A 20521-nucleotide genomic window follows, 5' to 3' on the forward strand; every position below is an offset into this window, starting at 1 on the left:
CAGAATAATTTCATCACGTGATATAAAATCATTTCGATGATTATTTTATTATGATTATGATCAATATAATTATTATCTTAGTAGAAGCAGTAGCAGTAATTGTTATTGTATATTAGTATGAAATAATACTTCACTAAACATTTCAAAGTATTGGTGAAAGAAAAGGACAAAATAAACTTTATAAGTATTAAAATGACGATTTGACAGATTTCATATAATAGTATATCATAATATATTATATATGATATCATATATAATATACTAGTATATCATAATATATTATGATATTATATATGATATGATATAAACTATAATAGTATATCATAATATATTATATATGAGATCATATATAATATACTAGTATATCATAATATAGTATATATAATATAATATACTAGTATATCATAATATATTACACATGTTGGTGTGGGGGGTGTCTGATGAGCAGAGGGGCGGGGCCGGTGTGGGGCAGAGGGGCGGGGCAGAGGAGATGCTGAGGAGAGAGACGTCACATTAAACCAGAAAGAGAGAGAAGAGCAGATCCACGGTAAGAGACGGATCCATCTTTAACTCTTCGTTTCTCTGTTCGATAATTACTTTTATTATATTTTGTAATTGTTCTTATCTAAGACGTAAATGAAGATTTATTTAAAGTCTCAGTTTCACTTCGTCAGTTCAAGTTGATGCGACGTGAACGATCCTTGAGGTTTCCTCTTTATAAACATCATGTTATTATTTTAAACTATTTTAAACATCATATTATTATATTAAACTATTTTAAACATCATGTTATTATATTAAACTATTTTAAACATCATGTTATTATATTAAACTATTATAAACCATCATATTATTATATTAAACTATTTCAAACATCATGTTATTATATTAAACTATTATAAACCATCATATTATTATATTAAACTATTTCAAACATCATGTTATTATATTAAACTATTATAAACCATCATGTTATTATATTAAACTATTATAAACCATCATGTTATTATATTAAACTATTATAAACCATCATGTTATTATATTAAACTATTTTAAACATCATATTATTATATTAAACTATTTCAAACCATCATATTATTATATTAAACTATTATAAACCATCATATTATTATATTAAACTATTTTAAACATCATGTTATTATATTAAACTATTATAAACATCATGTTATTATATTAAACTATTATGAACCAACAGTTAAAGACGTTACCAGCGGGAGTGTTGAATTATTATTCAACCATTTAACAAATATTAAATTGGTAAAAATATGCATAAGCAAGAATCTTTAAAGACAAAACTGAGTTTAAAGTTTAGTTTAAAGAGACTGTGTTTCTTAAAGATCAATATTTCACATGAACTAACATCAGTTTAATTTCAATCACGTTCTATAATAAGACTAATCATCTGTGTGGGCTCATGACAAACGATATCAACTTAAAGTCTAAAGTGTTAAAAAGTCAAGTTAACCTGTGACGTCACAGTTTAAGGCTGATCAGCTGTGTGAGCTGGATGACGTCACCTCGAGACGCAGGATGCAGGAAGTCTTCACCTTCCTTCAGCTCTTCTCCTCTGAGCTCCTCGTTCTGAAATCAGAGAGCAGAAGAAAACCTGCTGGAGGTTTAACGTGCAGCAGCAGCAGCAGCGTGAGGAGAAGAGCTGACGTGTTTAACCGTTGAAGATCTTTGCTGAACCGACATTTCAGATTTAAAAAACGATCAAAGAAAGTGAAGATCTGGACAAAAGCAAACACGACAAAAACAAACGTAACCTGTGTTGTTGAGAACAATGTCGTCCGAGGTTAATACACGACAGACGATCCCACACCTGTGTGCAGATGTGAAACGTGGCGTCACAACAGTCGAGAACACAAAAGCTTTGTCGGACAATCGCAGCGTGTGTGTTTACCTGAGGCGTTAGTGATGTTGACTCTGCCGATTCCATTTAAAATCCACCAGAATGAACTGAAGACACAGTTTGTGCACATGGTTCATATGTTGGATTTGTTCACCTGCTCAGGGTTGTTGACACGGAGCGACTCATGTTACATGATAAACTCTCCCCATGCTCCACCGCTCTGTATGCTAATCAACGCGTAAGTCATTCCTGAATGCGAACGTGTCGTTGGTTTAAACCAGCAGGGGGCAGCGACGCAGTCTCTGTACCTGGATGAAGAAATTAAATAATGCAGGAAAACCAAATCCACCACTTTTCTGTTTCTGTGTGAGCGCTCTGGTTCAGACATCGTTAGCGACGCCAGTTAATGTGAATGATTATGAACTTCTTCTTATGCGAAGGACTTTGTCCCCTGAAGCAGCAGATCGTCCGACTCGTTCACAACAACAGGAACATGTGTCGTGTGATCAGTGTTGTTGTTTACAGCTCATCCACACCGGCGTCGGCCATTATCACCAAAACATCTGGAATGTCCTCGTCTTTCCAAGTGGACGTCTTCGTCTGTGTGGAGAGTCGCTGCACTTGTGTTGTGTCTCCTCGTCTGTGGTCAGTCACATAAATAATCTCTCCGCTCTCCAGGTGACAAAACCACCTGATGCTGCAGCCGCCACTGGTCCCCAGAGACACACACACACACACACACACACACACTCACACACTCACACACACACGGGTAACATGGCGTCAGACCCGCCCATCTTGACAGAGCAGGAGGAGCTATACAGAAGAGCCAATCAGGTCACAGATGAGGTAAGTGATTTGTCTTCATACAGGAAATCTTCGTTACGAGATTATAAATCTTAACTTTAAATAAAGATTAATGAATTCAAATTTAAAAAAACATCCCACGATATTACAGAGGAAAGAAAATGCTGGATCCACTTTCATCACAGGATCAAAGTCAGAGTCAGAACTTTGGATTTAAATGTGGTTTCATCAGGAGACGTTAGAAAACCCACTTTAACTTCTGACCTCTGCTGTAGAAATGTTCATATGGTAAAATGTGTGAGTCAATAAACTGTAACGAGGATAAATAAATAATAAATGAAGTAGTGACACTGTGTTAGAACCCAAACCACACGTTATCCACACGTTATCCCCCCCACACCGTAATGATGTCATCACGGGGAGAGAAGCCTCAGGGGCTCTGTCTCTTTAAGGACACCTGAATCACCTGGTCGCCATAGAGACAACTGGTCTCCAAGAGCAGTCGTCCGCTGAGACAAATCAGACGGGGGGGGGGCTCATGAGGAGCGGTTCTACACACACACACACACACACACACACACACACACACACACACACACACACACACACACACACACACACACACACACACACAGACGCACACACACACACAATCCTTGGAGTTTAAAGGCCACTGCAGATCCAAGACATTTGTCACCTCGTCATCACCCTGGTGGGGAAGTCCTCAGGGAGAGACACGATATTAACACAATACACACACACACAGACACACACACACACACAGGCTCTCTGTGTGACACCATTAAAAACATTGATCGTCACATGTGGTAACTTTCTTTTCCTGGTGCATCATATTTGTCGTCATGGAAACTGAGGCGCTGCGAGCAGGAAGATAAGATTCTATTGGCTGTGAGTGTCGGGACAGGTTAGGCCGTCAACATCTGGACAAAACAAAGAAGAAGAAATCACCAATAAAAACCTTTTGGCCAGATGTGGTTTCTTAAACAGAAGCTTTCGACAGAGGAACTGACTAGATGTCAGAGGTCAAAGGTCACAGTGACCTCATATGAGGATTAAAGTGAATTAAGTTCATGTTGAAGAGTTTTTTACACTTTGTGTGAAAATAATTTGATGTTGTATATTACATTTATTGCTATTAACAGTTTATGGATTTATATATATTTCAGTCCCTGGAAAGCACAAGGAGGATGATGATGCTGGTGGAGGAGGTACACACACACACACACACACACACACACACACACACACACACACACACACACACACACGTTCACATACAGATATGAACCATAGTCATCTCTACATTATCGTCCTGCGCTGGTTGGAAATGCCCTGAAGACGTCTCACTAAACGAAGCTAAATCAGACAGACGCTGAGAAGTGATGGACTTTATGTGATTCGAGGACTTAGACACGTCGGGGGTTAATGTGTGTGAGGACAGAGACACAGAGGAATGAGACAGTTTTCTTGTCAATAAGTATTTCTGCTGTCTGTCGTCCAGGCAGCTTAGAACTCAATTTGAAACGTTCTTGTCAGGGTTACACGAATCGACACGTGATGAGGTTGTGTTCAAGGACACTTTGCAAGTCTTATTTTCTGAGTATCAAATATAAATATGAATCATAACCACTGGTCTGTATCTGCTCCGTCCTCCAGAGTAAAGACTCCGGCATCAGAGCTCTGGTTATGCTCGACGAACAAGGAGGTAAATACTTCTACTTTATCTCTGTTTATCAGTGAGTGTACATAAAGACGATCGGTCTTTGGGAGCTCTGGTATAAAACTGTGTCTGAAGACACGACTCTGGGATTTGTCTTTGACGGAGACGCTCTGGATCTGTCTCCTCGGCCTTTACGCCGTCCTGTTCCTCACAGAGCAGCTGGAGCGTATTGAGGAAGGCATGGACTCCGTCAACAGGGACATGAGAGAGGCAGAGAAGAATCTGACGGACATGGCCCAGTGCTGTGGTCTGTGCGTCTGGCCAATGAGGAAGTAGGTCCGCTCTCCAGGATCCTGCTCTGAGCCGGTGGCTTCTGAACTCTGGTGTCCAGTTCTGGTTCATGAGCTCGAAATGAGAAGCTGCTGGATTAACTTCTCAACTCTTCCAAAACGTTGAGCCTTTTCTCCATCACTTCTGTTCAGTTGTTTTCAGACACTAACTCTGGAAAGTGTCCAGAACATTTCCTCTAACGTGTGAAGCAGCAGGAGAACGTGGAGCTGGACACCAGAGTTTGGCTCGGCTCGGTTTGGATCAGTTCCGGTTTGCAGAGCGTTTGTGACGTTTGTCTGTCGTTGGTGGATTTTGTTGGTTTTTAGTTTTTTCTCAGTTCAGCTCTCGCGCTCGGTGGAAATAGTTGGTGATTTTTTTTTCTGTTTTGGTTTTTGTTCTTCCTCCTCCACTCCCATCCTCCGTCCTCTATCCTTTCCAATATCTTCTTCTTTTCTCCTCTTCCTGCTCTTTCTCGACATCTTCCTCATTCTCCTCCTTCTTGCCCTCCTACATTTCCTCCACCTCTTTCACTGGTTATTCTCAATTTCTCCTTCATCTACTTCTCCCTCTCTTCCTCATCCTCCTCTTCATCATCGTTCCTCCTCCTCCTCCTCCTCCTCTCATAGAGCAGTTGGAGCGTGTAGAGGAGGGTTTGGATCAGATCAACTCTGATATGAGGGAGGCCGAGAAAAATCTGACCGACCTGGGAAAGTGCTGTGGCCTCTGCTCCTGTGATAAGTAGGTGGTGTGTGTGTGTGTGTGTGTGTGTGTGTGTGTGTGTGTGTGTGTGTGTGTGTGTGTGTGTGTGTGTGTGTGTGTGTGTGTGTGTGTGTGTGTGTTACCTGATGATCCTGAGGTGATTATGAGAAGTGTCAGCATCAGCTGCAGCCGGTTGATCAACAGGAAACACTGCGACAGATAAAAACTTAATGATACCCTTGATATGCTTCAGTCACCCGTGGGGATAATGAGGGGTCGTGATGAGACTCATCTTTATTTTAGGGGTTGGGGGCTGTGGAGTTTGGAACCCCTGCTGGTGACAGATGGTTAACGCACATTGAGATAGTTTTTAGATTTGGTCTGTTAGTTGGCTTTTCTGTCTTTCCTTTGTTGCCTGCTTGCTTTAATCTTACATGTTTGACGTCATGTTTGGACCACTGCTGTACCCATACTGACATGTTGCATGTATGTAATGACACGTGTGCTGGGGGCAGAACAGAGGAACCACCACAATTCCTGTAAATACATGATGCACCAGAGTGGATCCATCACTTCAAACAGACTCAATCAGAAAAGATGCTTATTAAGTTTTTCTCTCCGTCAGACTCAAGGCCTTCGAGGAGAGCGGCGCGTACAAGGCAGTCTGGGGCGGAGCCTCGGGTCAGGACGGCGTCGTGTCCAATCAGCCGCCGTCGTCACGAGTGGTCGATGAGAGGGAGAAAATGATCATGAGCGGAGGATTCATAGGGAGGTGGGAGGCTTTAGTGAAGGTGTGACTGTGGGTCGCTGCGTGGTGAGTGTGTGTTTGCTCTTCTTCACCACACACTGACATTTAATCCATCGTCAGTGATGTGAGCAGCTGCTCAAACAAACCACTTCCTCCTCTCATCTTTATATCGTCATCAGTAATCTATATTCACTTCCATCTACTGGATTGTTTTGATCAATCTGAATATTTTCTTGAGCTGTTTTATAAGTTTACACATATTTCTTTGACTCGGCTCTGATGCTGATGCTCCGTCACAGGGTGACTGATGACGCCCGTGAGGACGAGATGGAGGAGAACCTGGCACATGTCAGCAGCATTGTGGGAAATCTGAAGAGCATGGCTCTGGACATGGGCAGCGAGATCAAACTGCAGAACGACCAGATCGATCGCATTCAGGGAAAAGTACTGTGTCCTTCAACATGTACTACATGTTAACATCATGTACCACATATTAACATCGTCATGTACCACATGTCTTCACTCTGGGCTCTAACGCTCTGTTTCATGTCTTCACTCTGGGCTCTAACGCTCTGGTTCATGTCTTCACTCTGGGCTCTAACGCTCTGTTTCCTGTTTTCACTCTTTCACTCTGGGCTCTAACGCTCTGTTTCATGTCTTCACTCTGGGCTCTAACGCTCTGTTTCCTGTTTTCACTCTGGGCTCTAACGCTCTGTTTCCTGTTTTCACTCTTTCACTCTGGGCTCTAACGCGCTGTTTCACTCTTTCACTCTGGGCTCTAACGCTCTGTTTCATGTTTTCACTCTGGGCTCTAACGCTCTGTTTCACTCTTTCACTCTGGGCTCTAATGCTCTGTTTCACTCTTTCACTCGGGGCTCTAACGCTCTGTTTCATGTTTTCACTCTGGGCTCTAGCGCTCTGTTTCATGTCTTCACTCTTTCACTCTGGGCTCTAACGCTCTGTTTCACTCTTTCACTCTGGGCTCTAACGCTCTGTTTCATGTTTTCACTCTGGGCTCTAGCGCTCTGTTTCATGTCTTCACTCTTTCACTCTGGGCTCTAACGCTCTGTTTCATGTCTTCACTCTTTCACTCTGGGCTCTAACGCTCTGTTTCACTCTTTCACTCTGGGCTCTAACGCTCTGTTTCACTCTTTCACTCTGGGCTCTAACGCTCTGTTTCGCTCTTTCACTCGGGGCTCTAACGCTCTGTTTCACTCTTTCACTCGGGGCTCTAACGCTCTGTTTCATGTTTTCACTCTGGGCTCTAACGCTCTGTTTCACTCTTTCACTCTGGGCTCTAACGCTCTGTTTCACTCTTTCACTCTGGGCTCTAATGCTCTGTTTCACTCTTTCACTCGGGGCTCTAACGCTCTGTTTCATGTTTTCACTCTGGGCTCTAATGCTCTGTTTCACTCTTTCACTCTGGGCTCTAATGCTCTGTTTCACTCTTTCACTCTGGGCTCTAACGCTCTGTTTCATGTTTTCACTCTGGGCTCTAGCGCTCTGTTTCATGTCTTCACTCTTTCACTCTGGGCTCTAACGCTCTGTTTCACTCTTTCACTCGGGGCTCTAACGCTCTGTTTCACTCTTTCACTCTGGGCTCTAACGCTCTGTTTCATGTCTTCACTCTTTCACTCTGGGCTCTAACGCTCTGTTTCACTCTTTCACTCTGGGCTCTAATGCTCTGTTTCACTCTTTCACTCGGGGCTCTAACGCTCTGTTTCATGTTTTCACTCGGGGCTCTAACGCTCTATTTCACTCTTTCACTCGGGGCTCTAACGCTCTGTTTCATGTTTTCACTCTGGGCTCTAACGCTCTGTTTCACTCTTTCACTCTGGGCTCTAACGCTCTGTTTCACTCTTTCACTCTGGGCTCTAACGCTCTGTTTCATGTTTTCACTCTGGGCTCTAGCGCTCTGTTTCATGTCTTCACTCTTTCACTCTGGGCTCTAACGCTCTGTTTCACTCTTTCACTCTGGGCTCTAACGCTCTGTTTCACTCTTTCACTCTGGGCTCTAACGCTCTGTTTCATGTCTTCACTCTTTCACTCTGGGCTCTAACGCTCTGTTTCACTCTTTCACTCTGGGCTCTAATGCTCTGTTTCACTCTTTCACTCGGGGCTCTAACGCTCTGTTTCATGTTTTCACTCGGGGCTCTAACGCTCTGTTTCACTCTTTCACTCGGGGCTCTAACGCTCTGTTTCATGTTTTCACTCTGGGCTCTAACGCTCTGTTTCACTCTTTCACTCTGGGCTCTAACGCTCTGTTTCATGTTTTCACTCTGGGCTCTAACGCTCTGTTTCACTCTTTCACTCTGGGCTCTAACGCTCTGTTTCATGTTTTCACTCTGGGCTCTAACGCTCTGTTTCACTCTTTCACTCTGGGCTCTAACGCTCTGTTTCACTCTTTCACTCGGGGCTCTAACGCTCTGTTTCACTCTTTCACTCGGGGCTCTAATGCTCTGTTTCATGTTTTCACTCTGGGCTCTAACGCTCTGTTTCACTCTTTCACTCTGGGCTCTAACGCTCTGTTTCACTCTTTCACTCGGGGCTCTAACGCTCTGTTTCACTCTTTCACTCGGGGCTCTAACGCTCTGTTTCACTCTTTCACTCGGGGCTCTAACGCTCTGTAACCTGCTGTCGGAGGAGGAACTGATCAGCAGTGAAATAGAGACGGCCGAGCTGCAGCTGTAACTGTCCTGTCCTCTGTCTGCAGGCCGTCCTCAACGTGTCCCGCATCGACGCTGCCAACCAGAAAGCCAACAACCTCATGAAGCGATAGAGGAGGCGATGCCCTTTTCACAAATTCATCCTGCCCACAGTTACAGTGTCCTCACGCTGTTCCAACGTGCCGCCGCTGTTCTTCTCTTTCAAAGTCATGATGGAAAAATCTTGTCTTCATGTAGGGACTGAGTAGTGAGGTCATAGTGAGTGTGTGATAATATTCTGACGGGAGTTATGGTTTTTTACAAATTACAAGACTTGAATTTACGTAGATTTTTCAGGTATCTGTACTTTACTTGAGGCTTTTCTCTTTTACTCTACATTTTAAGACAAACATCTAAACTTTCTCCTCCTCACATTTTCAGAACAGGCTCGTTACTTTAAAGCATTTGAGGGAAATGATCCATCTTTGTTATTTTGCATCATCGAGCGTCGTCTCCCCAACATCAAGACAGATTCCAACCTTAATGGACAATAACACAGAGAAGACGAATCCTTGTTGTGTATCTGTTGGTGCAGATCAAACACAACAGATCAAACACAACAGACGTAAAAGACGAAGTAGAGAAGGAGTCTCAACCGTGAGAGGAGGAGCCGATCAAATGTCCACGATGAGGAGAAACAAGACGAAGTGAAGAATCAGACGACGTCCTTCTTCTTCTTCTCTGGACTTAATTCCATGAAGAAAACTTCAGTCAACACACGTTTCATCCTCCTGGAACGTTTCTCGTGCTCACAAATCTTCCAACCTGTTTGTAGCTGATTGTCTTTCATGTGGTTTGAATCAATGTAACTTGAGTCTGAGCAGCGAAACTTTTTACTTTTATACTTTGAGAACATTTCCGAGCCTGAACTTTGATACTTTTACTGAAGTAAAGAGGTTGAATCTGTGCTTAAATAGTTTTACGTGAGTCGTTTTTTAACACAACTATGTGTACTTGTACTCGAGCAGTGAATGATCCGTGGTCACAGGACGCCATGAGGACGATCCCTGTGGGGAAACTGGGTCACTGCAGTGATGACATCACCAATAGCAGCCGAATCAGCTAAAAGAAGTGACTTTACAGTCTGAACCCCGCAGCGAACACGAGCGGGTCCGTGGCCCCGGGGCCGTGAGTCTGAAACCCATAACTGGCCTTTCTCATGTTTCGTGTAAAATAAGGATTAGTATGTAGAATATATTTACAGATTTCCTAAAGAAGAGACATCACTTTGTCTCCCAGTGTAAACATCACTGTACAACCACCCCCCCTTCTCTGGAATCTTCTATTGTGGCTGAAACACGTGCATGATGGCGCCCCCTGCAGGCCGAGCCGGGTATTGTCAAGAAGCAGGAATCACGTATTTGTCCCCAGATGAAGATCTCTGGTGACACCAAGCGGACAAACATGGAACCTGCTCCTCCCGGCCTCTCCATCTTCTTTTCTGCTGCACGTTGTCAGAAAATGGAGGAAAAATGACGAGCATTTATTTTCTAAATCTCACTTCATCACTTGTTTTCACACCAATCACAGCAAAAATATAGAAATATAAAAATCTGCGTCTCTGTGTTTCATGATGATCTTTGAGTTCCATCATGTTCTGATGACACTCAGATAGATAGATGAATAAATGGATGGATAGACTGATGGATAGACAGCTGGATAGAAAGTCTATATTTGAAGTATAAGGGGATTTAAAGACGCACGTAACCGAGTATTGAAGCCAAATAAAGATAAACAACTGGAGCTATAGAAAGTTGTGCATCACACTAACATAGAATTTGATGGTACTGCAGATGTGGACGATCATCAGTCAGTCCAGATGTTAAAATGTAATTACATCCAGATGCTGTGGTTTGTGTTTAATTGAGTCGTTAATCATTTTCTTACGAACAAGAAGCTGATGACCTTGGATGACCTTTGGCCTCTTCTCACACAGCAGCTGAACATGTATGTTTGTTGTCATGAAATGATCACATGTGCAGATGTGTGAGTAATGACGTCACTGGTGTGTGAGGTGGTTGCCTTGGTGACAGTCAGCATCCTGAGGAGGTTCTTTGATCAGCCTTTGATCCTGACCATTAATTAATCTCATTATTAATTGATTGAGTGTCCGGTTTATTGGGGAACGGGACTGCGCGGTGCATGCTGGGAGAGGGGCAACATTGGGGGCGCGCAGCCGCAGGAAAATGTTTGCGCGTTCAAGACAGGAAAAAAAAAAAGTGGCGCAGCGGAGTCTGCGCAGTTCGGCTGTTCTCGTCAGTCCGAAGTTTCGGGAGACGCGCAGAGGAAGGAGGGAGCGAGCAGCGCCATTTTCCTGGTAACTATTTCCTACGTTCACCTTCTTCCACCGAACACCGCGTTTTAATTCACGGGGCGTGAGCGGGTTAGCGTTAAAAAGCACGTGCAGCCACAATGCGTACAGATGCTAATGTAGCTACAATGCGTTAAAACGAGCGCAGCGGCGGAGCAGGCGGACGTTTCCTCCTCCGCTCGTCGATCACCGGGAATCACGCGGATCCACTGGACGCAGCGTCACTGCCTCGTCCACGGTTCCATCGCGCATCGTTACCGACGTTAGATCGTCGCGTTATTCCGGTTTCACGTTACGGCGGCTCAGGCGCGCGCTGCAAACCGAGATGGCGGAGACGGTGCAGCTGCTCATGCACGAGCACCACAAAGGCACCGGAGAGCTACCGGCTGATTGGCTCACACCGAACACGTGACCGGAAGAGACGCAGCGGCGTGCATGAGTCATTTTATAAATTCCAGTAAAATTAACTTTATTGAGAACACGTGAAAGTCTAAAGTAAAATAGAATAATAAACAGAATGTCACAGTTTACTAAAGTATAGCCATATAAGATTTATATATATTTATATAAACTGCAGTGTATGATATAATATAAAGTGGTATGTTACTATATACAAGGAGGATTTCACAGTAAAAGTTGTTCTTATCTGTTGATGAGTTCATAAATATCTTCTGCAGTTTGACCTGACTGTATTTTTACTGTGGTAGAAATATTCATCCATCTAACAACAAGAGATCATCACAGAAATGAAAAAGAAGAAATATGGGAAACAAGGAAATTAAGACATTTCAATGAAGTCTTCACTGTAAAAAGTGGAATCATGGGAGATTCTGAGGTGATTAGGTAAAGATGGAGAACATCACTTTCCTTCTTCGTTCTATTTCATCATCAAGGCGTTTTCCCTCTTCAGTTTAACATGTTACCAGTAGGGGGCCGTGAAGAGAACAAGAAGTTCTTTCTGCAGATTTCATTGTGCAGCGTCAGAACGAGACGTTGAGACTGAGCTGCTTCAGACTGGGATGAAAACATTGCGTCTCTGTTATCGACGTCTGCGTAGATTCTTCTTACGTCGAGTCCCCGGTGATCGTCAGGTCCAATCAATCATTTAAACTATATCTCTATGACTCTTTTATTAAACATATGAATATGTGGAAAACAACACAACAACAGGTTTGTGCCTCATCAACAAAAACACGTTGAGGCACAGACTCAATGAAAAGTCACATTGAACAGCTCGTCAGCTTACAGCCATTTATTACATACATACTGAAATCAAACACGTTATCAGATAAGTGATGCTCGGTCAGAATCACGATGTAGATCAAGTTTGAAACATTACAGCCTCAAAATAAACCATGTGCAGATCTGACGTCACATGACCCAGCAGCACATCATCGCTCTGTTATCAACCTTAAAGTTGTTTGAGAGAAGAAGAAGAAGAAGAATGGCTCCAACATGTCTCCTCTTCAGGTTCATGTCACAGTGACGTGGTGCTGCTGTTCTTTCCTCTCATCGTGTTCCCGGTGTTTTGGTCTCTGACTCCTCTCTGGAGTCACCGTATCACCAGAGCTCCACGAGGCTCAGGATCCATGACGATGTGTTTTATGTGCGTCTGATGTGAGTCTTTCACTTTCCTCTCATTCACTCACTTCTTCTTCTTGTGTTTTCCTGGGCTTTGCAGGCAGACAGGCGTCGTCAGTCCAGATCGGGACCAGGCGCTCCTTCAGGTTGGGGACATCAGACTCGGTACCAGTCGTACCAGAGGGGAACATCAGAAGAAGATTTAGAGGAGCGGACGAGGGGGAGGTGGAGCCATGTCGGCCTCATGGCGTGATGACGATGAAGAGTTTAAGGCGGGAGGAGCAAAAGGAGGGTTGAGAGCCAAACCAAGGTTCTCCTTCAACGAGGTGAAAGTGCTGCTGGAGGCAGTGAAGAGGAACAGATACATCATCCTCAGTGAGTAGGAAGAACCGTGTGGACGTCGAGTTATTTCAAGTTATTTCCTGAGACGTTCTGACAACATGTTCTCTTTCCTGATACTGATTTCGTTACCTGGACTTTAAGTGTTGGATACGAGTTCCGATCTGACACCAGTGCATTTAGAAAAGACACTACTTCCACAGCTGTATGCTACTGACCCTGTATGGAAGTTATGGCTGCTCTCATTTCTGTGTGGCCTGACTCAGGTTAAACTACGACCGAATCACAACGGGGAGAGCAACTGCAGACGTTGACAATGAAACAAAGTGACCTGTTCATGAGGGGGAGGATGTCCGCACAATAGATTCCGAACTTTCTCCGTGTTCACAACAACACGTAGATCAGGACGTAACGTTAGTTCCGCTGCAGAGTTCAGTCCTTTACACGTTAGAAACGTTATTAACACCCACTCCCCCGGCTGCGAATCATTTGTGATCTCACGTTCGTTCTCCGGAGCTTCTGCTGAGTTCATGTCTGAAAGCAGCTTTACTCTGGTCAGAGCAGCTGCCTCTTAAAATCTGCACCTGCACCTTAACACCTCAAACAGACGAGCATCACATTCTTGTATATTTAAACTCACTGCTTGACACCACCACTGAATGTTTAATATCACAAACCTGATTCTTCTTCTTCTTCTCGTCTGTAGGGAAGTTTAACCAGGGCGTGTCAGCTGAGACCAAGAAACAGACGTGGGCTGAAATCACGAATCAGATCAACGGCCTGGGAGAGAATCACCGAGAGGTTTGTTTCTGTGTGAATCTACAGTTATATGATGATTTATACATGTTACTTTAGTTATTGGTAGAAAAACTGTATCTGATGGGATTAATTGTCTTTTATCATCTGACGCGTTCAAATCAGTAACATTATAAATATCATGAATCCAAAGTGTAGTAAGTTTTGCACCCTGTGGTTCTCCACTGAATCCACACACAGTTTTCCGAGCAGCTTTTCATGCAGCACGAGGTTGCACCTCTTACCTCTCCAGCTGCGATCCATACGGTCATGAGGTCGTGCTGGTTAAAGTGATGCGTCTCCTCACAGGTGCGTCAGATCATGAAGAAATGGGCGGACCTCAAATGTGACGGGAAGAGACGTATCGCCACCCTCAGGGGCCCCAATGGCAGCAACCTGAGGAAGAAGAACCTGGGCCCCGTGGAGAAGATGGTCCATAAGATACTGATGATGAGTCCTAGTGGAGGTGAGAGGAAGCAGAGGGATTATTGTTCAACTCATTGATGAAATTCTTTTTTTCAGCAGAAAGTCGAGGCCTCTGCCTTCGACCTCATCATGTTGAACTCTTGTGATGACGTAATAACGTTGATTTACTCACTGAGTAGATAACGTGTGGTTGTACCAGAGCCTGTCCGGGGAGGAGCAGAGTTCAAATCACTTATGGAGAGTTCAGAAATGTTCAATTCATATTTCTATATTTAGGATCAATGTGTTCAATGAAGATTCTCCAGGAAATTACGACACAGGAAGTAAAAATACCAATGTAAACACGGGGGGAGCATTTCCTGTCTTCAATCAGACCTTCTATCACATGTCGTCCTCAGACGGTGACAGTGACCAGGAACCTGACGAGGATGATGAATTGTCAAAGCTTTACACTAAAGGTCTGACGCCCAACTCTGCCAATTACTCCTACCTCGGTTTGACGGACAGCTCCCACTCGTTACCTGGAGGAGCCTCCTACGACCTCTCTCCTCTCTCCTCGCCGGAGAAAGAACTGGGCGGTAAGCAGAGGAAACGTCACAGTAACATCGACTGAATGTTTTTACCTGTGAGTCCGTCGCAGCAGAAAGGAAGTGATGTCATGTTTTTATGTCCCACAGGAGATCCTTTTCATTCCTCCTCCGACTTCGACTTGGAGCTGGGAGACGATGGAGGTGAGAGCAAAGAACGTCTCAGTTCAAAACCTCAGCTCTTTGAAAACAACCTAAAACTGAGGAGTTTACAAAAAGGAACGTTTCTCAGCCTCTAGAGCAGATGGAGAATATTTCAGATTTCTTTGATACGTTGAAGATCTTAATAGACGATCTCTTGGTTCTTTATCAAATCAACTCTCACACTATGAAGCCTCAGGTAAACCACAGACCCACCTTTCAGTCGGGGCTTTTAATTGAATATTATTTGTTTGATATGTTTATTAAATGATTTAGGTGGAAGGTCTGTGGCTCTTCATGTTAAACTAAAATGTTTCGTGTCTCTGTCGTCTCTCAGAACGAACCATGGACTTTGATGAAAATGACGACTCCCTGTTCTCCTCCGCTCCCGCCTCTCTCCCCCCGCCCCCCGCCGCCTCTCTGGACCCCCTGCCTGACAACGCCCTGCTGAGGGTCAAGCCCGTCCACACCTACTCCCGAAACAGCCAGAACCACATCCAGAACCACAACTACTCCAGACCGATGCCTGGACCCTCTTCTTCCACAGCCTCCACCTCCTCGGGTTTCCCTTCAGTGTCTGATTCAAACGCCAAAGCCGCCGCGTCCACTGCTGCGCCTCCTTTGTCCCAGTCCCCTACAAGCTCCAATGTGACTGCCTCCTCCCTCCCTGCGCCCCCTCCTACTTCCTCCGCCAATGACTCTACCTCTGACCTTGCATCCTCCTCATCCTCCATCCCACCACCTCCTCCCGCTTCCTCGGCTGCCTCTGGTGCTTCTGCAACAGCTGCTCCCCCCTCGTCTGTCCTCCCCACCTCAGCATCGAACCCGTCCGACCCTCTGCCGGCTGGAGCGTCCTCTCGCAGGTCCCAGGACAACGTGGGCCAGATGGCCTCTCAGAGCCTGCAGCAGCAGCGGGCCAGCAGGATGCTGCTGACCTCCATGTCTCAGTCTCTGGAGATGTTGGCTCAGTCCGTCCAGCTGCTGGTGGAGAGTCAGCAGGAGTTTGTGCAGGAGTCTCTGCTGCTGCAGAGAGAGACGGTGGACGTCCTGAGGGATTTCTCCAACACTGCGTTGACGATGCTCAGGGACAAAGGCAGCATCGGACATCAGGCGCAGCATCATCACCCCCCCACTCACTTCTGAAAAATGGAGAGGAACAAACTATGACGTTTTCAAGAGACAACACGAGAAGAGACGGAGACAAGTGCTGAACATTGTTCTTCTGTGTCTGCTGTTGTGACGAGCAGCAGCTGAAACCACCGAGCGGTCGAGTGGTTCGTGCTGAAATGTGGAGACGCAAACACAACTAACATGAATGGCTGTGAAACGACACATCATCATCATCAAGACATTATTGTTATTGTTTGTCTTTAATTAGGGAGCGCTCCTGTGTTTTATGTGAATACGGTTTTTGACTGAACGTGTCTGATTGTCTGGTGAATTCGTTAATTCACTCCACAAGCTACAATGAGCAAACAGGTGATGACTCAACGACCAACATGTGTCAGGGTCCAGTTTTATTGTGCAATGAGAAGTGACTTCAGTATTTAGATCTTCACAGAGCACTGATATCAAAAAGACGTCAACTCTATAAAGTTAAACGCTGGAAACAGTAAAAAGGTGAAACGACGCCGAGATGAAGTGAGATAAATCCACCAGCCTCTGCTCGTGTGATGGATGAATTAAGTCTTCGATGGGATATTTTATATGTCAGCTTGATGCAGTGGGTTTTTTCTTCCAGCTGAGACACCGCTCTCTCTCTGACATTATTTCTACACAAATAAAACATTACATTCTAACAGAAAACCAATCTTTCATTCAGAGTTCCTGAGCTTAACGACGTCGTTTGGTAGAAATGAGTTTTTGTTGATGAGCGATCAGGGAACTCTTCAGTCAAAGTGGTCAGAGATTTTTAAATATATTTTATTCTTTTCCTGCTGATGAGCAGTAAACGTCTATTATGCAGCGAATAGAAGGAGGAACACCATCTGTAAATATTATCACTATCAAAAGCTATGAACCAGGTGTGGTTAACACCCTGCAGCAGGACTGACGCCCCGCACCGAGGAACGAGGTGGAAACAATTTTTTAAACACTGGTCTGTGATGTCAGGTGGATTTTATAACTTTAATGTAGAATAAGATGGAACCACTTCCTGCAGGAAACTGTCCGACCTCTTCCCCTCGACAGGCGTCAAACTTCTGATTAATGAGCGTCGACCAACAAACAAGTGTAACGTCTAAGAATGTGTTTTAATGAAGTTCTGCTGCATCATCACGGAGACGATGTGCTGCTGTTTGTGTTGAGTCTGCAGTCGTCTCTCAGCCGAACTGTAACACGAGGCTGTTTCTACAAACACATCCTGACAGTAAAGATTTTATTAAATAAAGACAAGTCTGTTGAGAGTATTTTCTGAATTTGAGCAGTTTGTCGAGATGAAACACAGGAAGTGGAAAGTTAAAGTCCTGTGTGGCCCTTTCTCTCTCTCTCTTTATATATATATATATACTTGTACACAGTGTATAAAGTTTGTTAGCACAGGTTTTGATTTCCCCTGTACATTGTCTGACAGGCACTTTAAGGTGCAGCAGCATCCAGATGGTGGGAACTGAGTTTCCTGATAATTTAAAGGTCTCGACCTAAATATGTAAAGAGCCTTGAGATGAGTTATGATCTATCCAAATGAGCTGAAGGTGGATTTAACCTCTGCTTCTCAACCACAACCTTCAAACCTGCAGGATGTTTCAAACAGTTCAGTATAAAGTAAGAAACCAAATGAAAAGTTTAAATCACAGTTAAAGCTGCTGTCATCAACATGAAGATTGATGTGCAAGTGGCTCCATCTAGTGGCCATGATCACAATCGATGACAGCAGCATCTTCCTGCTCTTCACTGATTCAGGATCAGCTTCACTGAGTCAACTCAAGTTCAACCTGTGTGTTTAGAACCTGCAGGTTCATGGGAGCAGCTGACAGCAGACAGATGAGTCAGGTTCAAGCACCAGTTCAAACCTGAGTCACAGAAATAATGAGGCGGAAGTTACTGATGTGTTTAAAACATCGAATCAAAGCAGCAGAGAATCTGAAGCTTCTCTCAGGAGGTGGCGACCAAACACGGAGCTGAAAGAGGCGGAGCTCTGGACTTTATAAGGAAACACATGGGTGTGTAGAAAAGCAGCTGATTATCAACACGTGTTCATGTTGTCTTCACGTTTAGTTTCTGCTGGAAACAAATGGGCTGATAAATAAAAGAAATAAAAGACTTTGTCCTCTGGTGAAAACAGCAACAAATCCAACCTGATCCTTTCACTTGTCGTAGACGTCACGTCCCGAAACAATGTCATCACGTCAGTCCGTTTATTTATGAGATCAAGTTGTGATGACATGATACAGGAGGAAGTCCAGTCCTACTGAGCTGGTTAGAGGAGACACACAACCACAGTTATAATTATATTAAGGTCACATAGGTTTTCAGTTCAAAGTCCCACATCAGGACCACCACACTGTTACTGGTGTTACTGGCTCTAACTAGTTCCTTAGTAGAGGCCAGAGGTCAAGACGACGTCACTGAGGTTACATTTAAACCGTTAAACTTACAGAAGCTGAAAGGCTGAACTTCCATCCTCCCCTCCGACACACAGAGGTGAAAGTGTTGCAGAGATCGAGAGCAGTCGGGGTTCTGACAGAACCTCGGATGTAAATAGTAAAATCAGGTGAAAGTGCTAATTAAAAATATTTCAATCCAAAGTGACGGTCGATATTGTTTCCCAGGAACAAGAAGACGTCAAAGACGCTACTCGCAAAGTGGAAGATAATCTTTTCTCACTCGTGACAGGCTGAAGGTTTGGAGATGTGAGGGGGAGGTGGTGAAATGCAGCGCTGCCTGTCTTCATTAAAAGTTCTCTTCTGGGAAATGGAAGCAGCAATTCAGGCGTCTTTATCTCTGTTTAACCATGAAAGACAGATCCGCTCCTGTGTTTAAATCTGACAGTTACAATCACTTAGTCTGTTCGAATGCAGCCGTACAAATGAACTGTCGGCAAGATGTCACAACACAAACGAGCTGATGGAAATGTAGAAAATAAATATCAGTCTTTATATTCAGGCACGAAAAGAGCTTGATCTTTTCTTCCACTGATTCAGGACCAGCGGCTTCAAACCGTTTGGACAGATGCTGCTGGTACGTTTTCATGAGAGAGTCACGTGAGAGGGTCCCAGGACACAGTACAATAGATGCTGCGTGTACCTGAACACATCACCACAACAGCACGATTTACTACATTAGAAGTAACATCAAGTATTTATACATAAGAAAGTGATGGTAGAAGATGTGAGGAGACATGTTGAGTATCAAGAAGTCTTGTGATCATAGTCCAGCATCAGGATCAGGATCCATCACCAGTGAGCACTGGAACAACCTAGAAGAAGAGTCATACATGTTTATGATAACATGCATGTTGCTGTAAAACGAGAAAGAAAAGAAAAAAAGAGAAAGAAAGAAAGAAAGAAATTTTTTTCCAAGAAAAATACCTTTTTATTTCATTATAAATCCACATAATTGTATCTATGAAAGCATAAAATCCCCATTTCACGTGTTGTGTTTTCTCCTTGTTCTGGTCATTTGTTTCGTTATATTCAAAGTAAATCATGGGTATCAAACCATCGAAGACTGTAAGGTGTATGTCACATACAAACACAGACACTGTCAAACGGCAAAGGGGGAGCGGAGGGGAGCAAGGGGATGGGACAGCGCAAGTTCTGCTGGCCATCTTTTACAACCGCTTAATACATTTAACAATTTCGAGTGCCAGCGTTTAGTAGTAGGAACACTTACGGTCGAGTTCACCAGTGTTTCGTACACGTACAGTCGCTTTCCCGGTGTCAGAACATCAGAATTCACCATTTTCACCAAACGCAGAGTCGGACGTGTGTGCTTTAAGTTTGGCTTTGATTTAATCCTCGCCGGTGTTCCTCAAGGCTCCGTTCTTGGGACAGCAACGTTTTTTTAACACTCCGACATAGAGAGAACCATTCCACCATGAACGCAAACACACTGATTATTTCAACATTATCTAGGTCATCCACAGCCATAAGAGTTAGACTGGTAATAGTGGAGAGTATACAATTCAGTTGTTCATGAAAATGAGAGAAAGAGAGAGAAAGTGGGGAGGAGGGGAAGAGAGATGAAATGAAAACACACGATTAAAGTGCCAGAGAAGTTCACGTTTAGTTCACGACAGTTTGTTGTTGTTGATGCTTTGAGACAAGACGTTGACAGTGTGCTTGTATCTTCAATCCAAGGCCCAACATGTATTTTCACTGTGCAGAGATAATAGTGCTTTTGAAAGTCTGTGTATTCTCCCGATATTGCAATAATGCTGTCATAATACTGCAGTAATCCTTTGGCATATGACTGTATGATGTAGGAAAGAGAAGAGCGGTGCCACCAACCATCCACAAACCACAACCGAGAAAACCCAGGAAGAGTCTCCACGGTGA

The 20521-nt window shown here is 44.0% G+C and overlaps 2 protein-coding genes across 7 annotated transcripts in view; one reads left to right on the forward strand and one right to left on the reverse strand.

Annotated features, from left to right (window-relative positions):
* The first annotated feature begins 475 nt into the window (after positions 1 to 475).
* Positions 476 to 17431, forward strand: LOC109644237 (zinc finger protein jing). Of its 3 annotated transcripts, none has more exons than XR_011244521.1 (9): positions 476 to 547; positions 2552 to 2722; positions 3868 to 3909; positions 4358 to 4406; positions 4576 to 4693; positions 6016 to 6162; positions 6438 to 6582; positions 8852 to 11160; positions 12836 to 13022. XR_011244521.1 is itself a non-coding variant. In XM_020109585.2 (7 exons), exons 2-7 carry the CDS (start codon positions 12969 to 12971, stop codon positions 16164 to 16166), a joined length of 1434 nt encoding a protein of 477 aa, XP_019965144.2. In that variant the 5' UTR covers positions 10990 to 11160; positions 12836 to 12968; the 3' UTR covers positions 16167 to 17431. The 3 variants fall into 3 exon arrangements, 1 of the variants encoding a protein (XP_019965144.2); XR_011244522.1 differs by lacking the exon at positions 4576 to 4693 and adding an exon at positions 5318 to 5429; XM_020109585.2 differs by lacking the exons at positions 476 to 547; positions 2552 to 2722; positions 3868 to 3909; ... (2 more) ...; positions 6016 to 6162; positions 6438 to 6582 and adding exons at positions 13781 to 13875; positions 14179 to 14335; positions 14694 to 14873; positions 14973 to 15026; positions 15361 to 17431 and having other exon boundaries at positions 10990 to 11160; positions 12836 to 13110.
* Positions 17432 to 19532: 2101 nt separating this feature from the next.
* LOC109644236 (leucine-rich repeat and fibronectin type III domain-containing protein 1-like protein) overlaps positions 19533 to 20521 on the reverse strand; it is a 175577-nt gene continuing 174588 nt past the window's right edge. For all 4 annotated transcript variants that reach the window (XM_069534241.1, XM_069534242.1, XM_069534243.1 and 1 more), the window contains one exon: positions 19533 to 20521. This exon is cut by the window's right edge and continues 398 nt beyond it. The gene's annotated coding sequence lies outside the window, so the exon portion shown is untranslated.

The sequence above is a fragment of the Paralichthys olivaceus genome, chromosome 11 (genome assembly GCF_024713975.1).
Source record: "Paralichthys olivaceus isolate ysfri-2021 chromosome 11, ASM2471397v2, whole genome shotgun sequence".
Classification (NCBI taxonomy): Eukaryota; Metazoa; Chordata; class Actinopteri; order Pleuronectiformes; family Paralichthyidae; genus Paralichthys; species Paralichthys olivaceus.

Coding starts and splice junctions, on each gene's coding strand:
- LOC109644237 (XM_020109585.2), top strand. CDS start 12,969: ATGTCGGCCTCATGGCGTGATGACGATGAAGAGTTTAAGGCGGGAGGA. Junction 13,876..14,178: donor TGGGAGAGAATCACCGAGAG/GTTTGTTTCTGT, acceptor GTCTCCTCACAG/GTGCGTCAGATCATGAAGAA. Junction 14,874..14,972: donor GCCGGAGAAAGAACTGGGCG/GTAAGCAGAGGA, acceptor TATGTCCCACAG/GAGATCCTTTTCATTCCTCC.